Consider the following 10,733-nt stretch of genomic DNA (forward strand, 5'->3'; position numbering starts at 1 on the left):
CATGTTAGTTTTTGCAGATTATTGCGTGTCTCTTTGGTCGTTATTTTGGTCATGGCGTTATCAGTTTGTTTGTTTTCGACTTATACGTATGAAACACCTCAGAGTAACAGAAATGCGCAACGGGTCATTCAAAATTTCTAATAAACTGACAACGACATGGCAAAAACATTGATAATTACGAAAAAACGAAAATCACAAATAACACAAAACCACAACATAAAATTCTATGTATGGTCAACACGAACCCCAACAAAGAATACTGGTATTAATAATATACAGGTCACAATAAGCCTATTTGCTTTTGTTAGTGGCTTTTGTCTAAAAGAGGGACGAAAGATACCAGAGGGACAGTCAAACTGATAAATCGAACATAAACTGACAACGCCCTGGCTAAAAATGAAAAAAGTCAAACAGACACACAATAGTACACATGACACAACATAGAAAACTAAAGAATAAGCAACACGAATCCCACCAAAAATAGGGGTGATCTCATGTGCTCCGGCGGGGTAAGCAGATCCTGCTCCACATGTGGCACCCGTCGTGTTGCTTATGTGATAACAAATCCGGTAAATAGTCTAATTCGGTAGGTCACATTCATGAAAGGGAAGGGGATTGTAGTTACGACATAAGGAACATATACGATATCATTTGTGAAACGGTTATTCAATAACGGTCAACCAACTCGTGAAGGCGTCCGTAAAATTTACGAAGAGATGATTTCAACTTCACTATTTGGAACTCTTGGTTTAATAGCTTCCTTGTGAGCAGCAACCCTCTATCAGGAAAATCATGATAGGAAATACAAGCACGGGATCAGTATCAGTTGGGAGAAATATACCCCGTATGCAGGTGCTGCTGGAATGTTGCTACTTAGAAATGGAAAGTTCACAATTGGAAAGCTGAATCATCTCTTTTGTCGTAAAGTTTTGTTTTCAACGGACCCCTATTATCAATTTCGAGGTGTAAATCAAGATATGAGGCCGACTTAACTGTATCTGTAGTATCCTTTATCTCTAGTTTGATGGGATAGATGCATTAAACATAGTCACCAAATTATGAATTATTTAGTGAAAGAACATCATCTATATCTAAACTGCATTGTCATTCGCATTATTCGGTTGATGCATCCCTTGTTATAATAAAATGGGTGTTTTTCATTTCCTTTCTTTTCATGTCAGTTATTATTTTGTTAATATATAAGTTATGATCCCTTTTGCAGGATGATCAGACGGCAGATGATTCAGACTTTGTTTCTAGTGTTAGTCTTCGACATTTAAGCAGAGAACTAAAATACAATTACTATGATTGTTATACACAGCATGAAGGAGGAATGGAATTAATGGACGGACACGCAAAAGTTATTATCAAATATCTGGCAGATCAGATACTTCCAGGGAGAATCATAGAAGCCGGTATTTTTATTTTTTTTATAAGAATAGAGAAAAGAGTAAAATTGCAATAATACCGAACTTCGGAAAATTAAAATCGGAAACTTTAAGCTAATTGAAAAACCAAAAGCCCAAACACATCAAACGAATGGATAACAACTGTCAAATGCCTGAATAACCCATATACTTACTTGTAGATAACTAAGTACATAAAGCAAATCACTTTTAATGCGAGATACTTGCTACTTTGAGGAAAGTGTGATTTTTTTTCAAGATCATTCAATGTCTGTATAATAACTACTGTTCTAGTTGCTCGTAAATAAACTAGTATATGCATTTATAAAATCGTAAAACCGTAAACTAAATCGTAATCAATATAAACAAATACAACCATTTAAACTGTCCGATACTTTTCAATAAAACCCTTAAGCTTTTATTGTGTTATAGATAACAAAATTTACGATTCCGATTTTGAGTACTTTTTTACATTAAATATATATGCATTCAGTAACCAATTGTAATTGAACGAAAGCAAGATTAGCTTGTATTTAATTGATAAAATAGGTAAAAAAGAACTGTCGCAGACATATGGCTGCGTTTAACTTTAATCATGAGTGAACTTATAGTTGGATTTGTTCCGCTCTATAAAAGGAAGGAAAGTTCGGAAGGATTTTATAAGATTTTCAAAAATGGCATTTTAAACTATATGTATTCAAATTATGTAAAAGAAAAAAAGAAAAATCACAAAAATACTGAACTCAGAGGAAAATTCAAAACGGAAAGTCCATAATCAAGTACAGTTTGGCTGGCAAAATATTTCATGGCATTACTTGAAGAAACCGAAAGAATTTCGAATATCTGGCAAATGTCAAAACAAGAGGAACGAACGTCTTGAAACATCGATGATTAAATCCTCAGAACCATTATTATAGTGAAACAAAGCCAATGAAATTTAGACGCAAAGTGTATTTGTGTCTTAACAATCTACATTTGCTACCAATATAGCCGTAAGTGAAGTTAACATTTAATCCTGATTTTGATATTTCTTTTATCAATGGTCAATTTTTCGTAACTTTTCCTTTTTTCCAAGTTCTAACTTATGTCTTTAAACTCGGATTGATACAAAAAACACGAATATTTGATTTTTAGTTGGTATTTACTTTACTTGGTGTATACTTACATCAGCAGCACGACGCGCTTAAATACTCGGGTTTGAACTGCTTACACTCCAAAGCAATTAAGATTACCTCCGGGTTTTTTTTGTCTCTTTAGGAAGCAGAGCAGAAGGAACAATGACACCTTCTCACGATGGCTTAGGCTATACTCTACAGGCTGACTCTGACTTCATGTATGAAGTCGATACAACTGGCTTCAGCACTACTTTTACTCTTGAGGACACAGACCATCCCGGATTTGTAAATCTATGTATTGATTTGAAAGAACACCTACCCTATATATTTCTTAATGCCGTACTGGAGAATGAAATTACAAAATGTATGAGACTATCTCCTTCGAAAATAAAACTTCACCTATCCATAGCGTTTGAAATTCTTATATCTATGATGAAAAACAATATTGAAAACATAGATCATGATATTTTCGAAGGCTTCGAGACTAGAACAGAAATTATAGGCCCAGCTGTTAGATTAAAGTGCTTTCCTCAAGAAGAAATATTCGAGCCTGAATGCATATTAATGTTAGGCGAAGAAGACGAATTAGAAGACACGAATTTGCCACAAAGTTTAAAAGTAAGAGAAATCGACGTAGCCTTGGCGATTAGATATAACAAATGGCCGAAACAAGCATCGGGTTGGTTGACTCGTGAACGAAAATGGCCAAACAAGTCTTTATTAAAAACCTCAGTAGATGAAGGTTTCCACGTGGTTGCAAAATCAAGTACTGAAGACATCACTAACTATGAATGGAGGATGTCATTTGCAAGAGTGGATTGTATTTTATTAAAATCCATTTCAAATACTTCACAATGTAAACATTGTTATAGAATTTTTAAATGTTTCGTGAAGTATCACTTGTCTCACCCAAAGCTTGTCTCAACTTACCATTGTAAGACAATTTTCCTATGGACACTTGAAAGATTTCCGCCGGATACATGGACAGAAGACAATTTAGGTCATAGATTTCTCGGTCTTCTCGATAGTCTTTTGCATGCCCTTGTAATGAGACAGTTATCTCAGTACTACATTCCATCGGATAATTTAATGAATAAATTCAAAGATAAGACTGATTTCGTAGAGACAGCTTGTCAAAAACTGTCCGATATGCGACGAAATCCATTCAGTTACATTTATAGATTAGGAACTAACGCCTGGGATGATGAAATGCAAGGTTTTACTATTGAAGAAATGATTCATTGGAATGAGAAACCAGAAAAAGACCGCTATCCAACGTAAGTAAATAATCCATTTTGTTATTTGTTGGTGTTCATTATTCTTCGCATATCGGTCTTTATTCTACTTTTTTCATTTTCTTTTTTCAAGAAAACCCAAAAAAGACTGGAATTAAATTAAATGCACATGTATTCATGAAAATTTGGTGAAAAGGTTTCCAACACAATTGGATATAATGCATGCAGCATTGAAGATTACCATTCAATCGGATTTAGATCTGGCTTAAATACTTATTTTATACAAAATAGAAAATTTGCAAGAAATGCAAACACTCTCATTGATGTACGAAATGGTAAAGTATATTTTTTCATATGGTACGAAATGGTAAAGAATTTTCCATTTGGTATGAAATGGTTTGTTATGGTTCAATTTGGTTTAATGTTCATGGTACGGAATGACAAATTCATTGTACGAAATGAAAGTTCTGAGTACGAAATGGTAATGGTACAAAATGACTAGATATCGGACCAAACAATTGTTAGTTTAAGAAAGAAGAATTCTTTCAGAGTTTCATCTATTTTTATATCTAAGAAGGAAAGGTTACTTTAGACTCTTTTTAATGACTAATGTTTCTTAGAATTAAATATGAAATCATAATTATATTCATTTAGAAACCAAAGGGGAAAAAATTTATGAAAGTGAATAATTCTCTACCATTATATGTGCTTTCTACATCAAAACAGGAATTTTAACCAATATAAGTTGTAATATAATACGATGGCAATCACGATCAAATAACGGTCAACTCTAAAATTCTAACTATTTGTATGTCAGGCTTTGAAATCACAATTTTATATGTTTTTCAGAATCACGATTATAGTGAAATTCAATCATTTTGAAATAATAGCATTTTAAGCGCGTTTATCAAGATAATAATTATAAAGCCGATTATTTAAACCAAATAAGAATGAGAACAATTTCCAACTGTGAAATCACAACCGAATTTAAGTTGACATTTGCCTGATATAAAAACTGCTCATTCGTTAATGAGTTTTTGAATGAAAATTGTGTAATTTAAAAGAAATGAAACTCAATACTTCTCTAATTAAATGTATGTATAGATATAAGAAGATGTAGCGTGAGTGCCAATGATACAACTCTCAAACCAAATAACAATTTTTAAAAAAGGTAAACCATTGTAGGTCAATGTACCGCCTTGAACACGGAGCCTAGGCTCACGCCGAACAACAAGCTATAAAGGGCCCCAAAATTACTAGTGTAAAACCATTTAAACGGGAAAACCAACGGTCTAATCTACATGAAAAAACGAGACACGAGAAACACGTAAAAATTACATAAACAAACGACAACTACTGTACATCAGATTCCTGACTAAGGACAGGTGCAAACATATGTATGATATGTCAAACTTTTGTATTTTCTTTCTTTTAGGTCAGACCAGGACATATTTGATGAACGAAATCAAGATACAGAAAAGTAACACAATCTCATTATGGGAACTAGTGGCGCCAAAACATAAACGTTTTTTTTTACTTTATGCATATGGCATGGTAAATGTTATTACCGAAAGGCAAACCACATTAAACCAATCGGACTAATGAATACAAAAATTGGGACAAAGCAGCCATTATTATTCAGTATGAAAATCCCCATGGAAATACTCTGACTCGTGACGCTAAATCTTTTTTTTTTCTCTATACATAATTATCAACTTTGTCTTTGTTTTCCTTGGAAACATGTGTCGAGGCGCGTTTTTGACATATTGAATTTTAAACCTGATGCTTTTTGTTATCTATTAATCATGTGTTTCTTTGTATAATATGTTCTCCTATTTATTTGTATTGTAGTCCTGTAATTTTATGTTGGCATTTGAACGCTATATTCAACTATGCCATTAAAGAGCGCGGTTTGGCATGCCACAAAACCAGGTTCAACCCACCATTTTTATTCCCGTTTAAAAATGTCCTGTACCAAGTCAGGAAGATGGCCATTGTTATATTATTGTTCGTTTCTGTGTGTGTTGCATTTTAACGTTGTGTCGTTTGTTCTCTCTTATTGTTTGATTTATTAAGATAGACGTGGCACGGTACTTGTCTATCCCAAATTCCTGTATTTGGTTTTGATGTTATATTTGTTATTCTCGTGGGATTTCGTCTGCTGCTTGGTCTGTGTCTGTGTGTGTTGCGTTTCGTTGTTGTGTCGTTGTTATCCTCTTATATTTAATTCGTTTTCCTCGGTTTTAGTTTGTTACCCCGATTTTGTTTTTTGTCCATGGATGTATGAGTTTTGAACAGCGGTATACTACTGTTGCCTTTATGTATGGATGTCCATCTTAGATAATGAGTGTTATAAACTCCTTATCTCCCTATTTTAAATTGTGTCAGGGTATTTCATTTGGTCCGGTCGAGATCAGTAGTCTAAAAAACAAAACATAACAAATAAATTGGAAGGAACCAGCACTAAAAAAGAGCTATACTCAACAGCTGACCCTGACACAGGAAGCTGCGACCTTCAACGTCTATCATTTTTTAGGCTAGTTGGGATGTTTTTAATGAATACAACGAGATCATGTGTGTTTGTCAATTAAACAACAAAGAACCAAATGACTTAAAGTGTTCAACAATTGGTCGTTTCAAAATCTAAAGCATCATGAGTAATTTTATTGTGCTTACCCCAATAGGAAAATAACGTCAATTCATTGGTTAAATTTTCATTGTTTATGGCATTTTTAACCAGTCAGGACGTTTTGGTGAACACTTTTGAAAATATTACCCAGGATGCATTAGATATTGAAACGGCGAACAGCATCATAGACAAATTAATAACATTTGTCAAGTATCAATCAAACAAAAAACATGAATCTGCCAAAATCTTTAATTGCTAGGAATAGTAATCAAACGAGGGACGAAAGACACCAAAGGGACAGTCAAACTCGTAAATCTAAAACAAACTGACAACGCCATGGCTAAAAATGAAAAAGACAAACAGAAAAACAATAGTACACATGACACAACATAGAAAACTAAAGAATAAACAACACGAACCCCACCAAAAACTAGGGGTGATCTCAGGTGCTCCGGAAGGGTAAGCAGATCCTGCTCCACATGCGGCACCCGTCGTGTTGCTTATGTGATTACAAATCCGGTAAATAGTCTAATTCGGTAGGTCAAATTCATGAAAGGGAAGGGGATTGTAGTTACGACGTAAGGAACATATCCGATATCATTTGTGAAACGGTTATTCCATAACGGTCAACCAACTCGTGATGGCGTCCGTAAAATTTACGAAGGGATGATTTCAACTTCACCATTTGGAACTCTTGGTTTAATAGCTTCCTTGTGAGCAGTAACCCTCTATCAAGAAAATCATGATAGGAAATGCAAGCACGGGAATATCGTATCAATTGGGAGATATATACCCCGTATGCAGGTGCTGCTGGAATGTTGCTACTTAGAAATGGAAAGTTCACAATTGGAAAGCTGAAATCATCTCTTTTGTCGTAAAGTTTTGTCTTCAACCGACCCTCATTGTCAATTTCTAGATGTAAGTCAAGATATGAAGCCGACTTAACTGTATCTGTAGTATCCTTTATCTCCAATTCGATGGGATAGATGCGATCCACATAGTCACCAAATTTTGAATTGTTTAGTGAAAGAACGTCATCTATATAGCGGAAAGTAGAGTTAAAGTATATTGCTAACTTCTTATCTTTCTTCCTAAGAAGTTCCTGCATGAAGTCAGCCTCATAATAATAAAGAAACAAGTCAGCAAGTAGAGGGGCACAGTTTGTTCCCATTGGGATGCCGACAGTCTGTTGAAAAACACGTCCTCCGAACGTAACAAATATGTTGTCAATCAAGAAATCAAGCATCTTGATAATATCGGTTTCAGAGAATTTTTTGTTTGAATCAGAATGGTTCTTTACAAAGTATGATTTATCCCTCCCTAAGACAAGATACTTGTATCTACGTTGGCCATTCTTTTTTATGAAGCAAAAGTAATACCAACTCTTTTAATTTGTCTTTTAGTTTGGAATGTGGAATACTTGTGTAAAGAGTAGAAAAGTCCAATGTTTTAATACTGTTACAAGATGAAAGAGAGTTAGATTGTATGTACTCTAAAAGATCTTTGTAATTTTTAAGTATCCACATCTGATTCACGCCACCTCTAGAATAGGCAGTTTCACAATAACTTTGAAGCCCGTCTTTGATTGCTGATAAAATGGATGTTAATAATTTAGAAAGGGGTTTCGTGGAGCACTTGGAAGACCCAGCAATATACCATGTTTGTAAGGACACTTATGTAGTTTAGGTATCCAATACAGTGATGGAAGATCCAGTTCTTCATCTTTGGTTGAAATACCAAAGGAACAAAGAACAGACCTATGATTATCCAGGATTTCCTCTTTGGTAAGTGTCGTGAGGGTATATGTTGGGTTTCCAAGTGAATTGTCTATACCTAATTCGTTTATCAAGCAATTAATGTAATGACTTATACAGATAAAAACGATGTTATTTGGGGCTTTGTCTGCGGGGACAACAACATATTCATCATGGAGGTCAGATAGGTGTTTAGCAACATTTGGATCTTTGAAGATTGACGTAGCATGGGCATTGATGGACCCATTCAGTGTCTTAATTCTGATTTGTATTAACGACCTCACTGCCTTAATCCATTCGGATAGAGTGTCTACGTCTTCCTTCTCGCGCTTAGCCCATTGCCTGGCATAATTCTCGACTGAATCCATCAAAATTTTAAAGTTGTGTTTCCAATTGATGGATTTAGGCTCACGATATTTCGGACCTTTCGATGACACGTTTCGTAGAGAAGTGTTATTAACAATGTTAAGGTCACCGGTAATAACGTGGCCAGCAGGATTATATGTGAATTGGGAACTAGCACAAGTGCAATCAGGAGGTTTAGACTTGAAGTCGTCAATATCGAGATCCTGCAAAACGCGTTTGTAATTGAAAATTTTAGTTGCAATAGGTTTGGTATAGGTATAAGAAATTATTGGTACAGACTGGTCTTTGAAATAAGGAGGTATTTTCGATTGAACTAATTTATGATGAAGGATATTGCCTATCAAAGGTACCAGGATTATAATTTAGTACGCCAGACATAAGACTCATCAGTGACGTTCATATCAAAATATTTAGAAAGTCAAACAAGTACGAAGTTGAAGAGCATTGAGGGTCCAAAATTCCAAAAAATTGTGCAAAATACGGCTAAGGTAATCTATTCCTGGGATAAGAAAATCCTTAGTTTTTCGGTAAATTCAATGTTTTGTAAAATGTTTTAGGAAGACTTATAAAGGAAAAAGAAATACATACGAAAAATAAAATACAGAAATACAGGAGCAGCAGCTGACTTTGATATTATATTAAAAAAGAAAAAAACACACCATAAAATCAACCAAAAACAACAACAAAACGAATAAACAAACAACAACATAACCCGAACAATATATCAATAATGAACAACAAAACGTACCAAAGACACTCGAAGCTACTCAAAACAATCTCGGTTTTTAACTGACTTCAGAGTTTTATATCTTAAAAAGCAGAGGCTCTTAACAGCATGTGTCGCTTAACATGGTTTCATGTGCATATTCAAGAAAAGACACTCTCCAACATTGTAGAAAAGAATATTTCATGACAAAAAACTGTTTTGTTTATCTTCTGACACATCTTTTAAACTTGATACCTTAAGGTGGCTCGGGTGTCTTCCGCCATCTCGGATTTGAAGAAGAAGATAACTTTGGTCTAGATATTTGATGAAAAGTGCAATTTTTGAGAGTTGTATGTTATTTAAATATGTAAAAGACTTTTGATATAGATATAGAAAACTGTGTGTTTTATCATATTTACAGTTGTAAATTCCCCAAAACACCTTGTTCGTGTTTATAAGTAATTTTTATAATAGAAAGTGTTATGAATTTATCTATTTTGACCTGTAGCAAGAAAACAAGGTCGATGACCCCGTTTTTTTCTTTTTCTTATCTTAAAGCAAGTTATCAGAGCAATCTTCTCACTTTTTATTTTAAAGTTCTTATAAAATGTTTCTTTTTATGACACAACATTTGATTTTCCGTGCATAATCTATACAACATCTGACAATTTTTGCACAACTTGTAGCGTGAAAAAAAGTTCCATGAACCATATTTTTTAATATCTTTTTAAAAAAAAACCATGATAAGAATTGCGTTTTGACAAGTTCTATCAATTTTAAGGTAGACGCCCTAGCCACCTAAATAGTCATTACCGTTTGCAAAAGCATGAATTATTCCAAATAATAAGGATGTTCTTATCCCAGACAGAAAACCCTAGTCGTTTTGGTCACCACCTTTTTGGAACTTTTGGTCCTCAGTGCTCTTCAACTTTGTAATGTTTTGGCTTTCAAACTTCCTTCATCTGAGCGTCTCTGATCGTCTTGTGTGGACGAAACGCACGTCTGGCGTATTAATTTTCAAACTTGGTACCTTTTGTTAGCTATTATTCCTGCGTTTCTCTGTCCTATATTTTCTCCCATTTATTTGTATTGTAGTCCTGTTATGTAAAGTTGTCATATTAATGTTATAATTGACATTTCCGTTAAAGCGGAATGTTTGGCATGCCAGAAACCCAGGTTCAACCCACCATTTTTTTCTTAAAATGTCCTGTACCAAGTCAGTAAAATGACCATTGTTTCATTATAGTTCGTTTCTGTGTGTGTTTCATTTTCATGTTGTGTTTCTGTTGTGTCGTAGTTCTCTTATATTTTATTGAGTATCCCTCAGTCTTAGTTTGTAACCCAAATTTGTGTTTTTCTCAGTCAATTTATGAATTTCGATCAGCGGTATACTTCTGTTGCCTTTATTTATTTGCCAAGTTTTTTTTATTAATTTGTTTCAGTACCTTCAGATGGGAAAATTACAATCATTTACGACAAATTGTAAACAAAAATTACAAAAAAGTGGAATTACTCATTATGG

The 10,733-nt window shown here is 34.2% G+C and overlaps 1 protein-coding gene across 1 annotated transcript in view; it reads left to right on the forward strand.

The window, feature by feature from the left end:
* LOC134695352 (titin-like) overlaps window positions 1-5,240 on the forward strand; it is a 47,104-nt gene extending 41,864 nt beyond the window's left edge. The window contains exons 38-40 of the mRNA XM_063556576.1: window positions 1,223-1,415; window positions 2,664-3,798; window positions 5,192-5,240. Of these exons, the coding sequence (XP_063412646.1) occupies window positions 1,223-1,415; window positions 2,664-3,798; window positions 5,192-5,240 (1,377 nt within the window). The remainder of the gene's footprint in view (window positions 1-1,222; window positions 1,416-2,663; window positions 3,799-5,191) is intronic.
* The last annotated feature ends 5,493 nt before the right edge of the window (window positions 5,241-10,733 follow it).

This window comes from Mytilus trossulus, chromosome 13, assembly GCF_036588685.1.
Source record: "Mytilus trossulus isolate FHL-02 chromosome 13, PNRI_Mtr1.1.1.hap1, whole genome shotgun sequence".
Taxonomy (NCBI): domain Eukaryota; kingdom Metazoa; phylum Mollusca; class Bivalvia; order Mytilida; family Mytilidae; genus Mytilus; species Mytilus trossulus.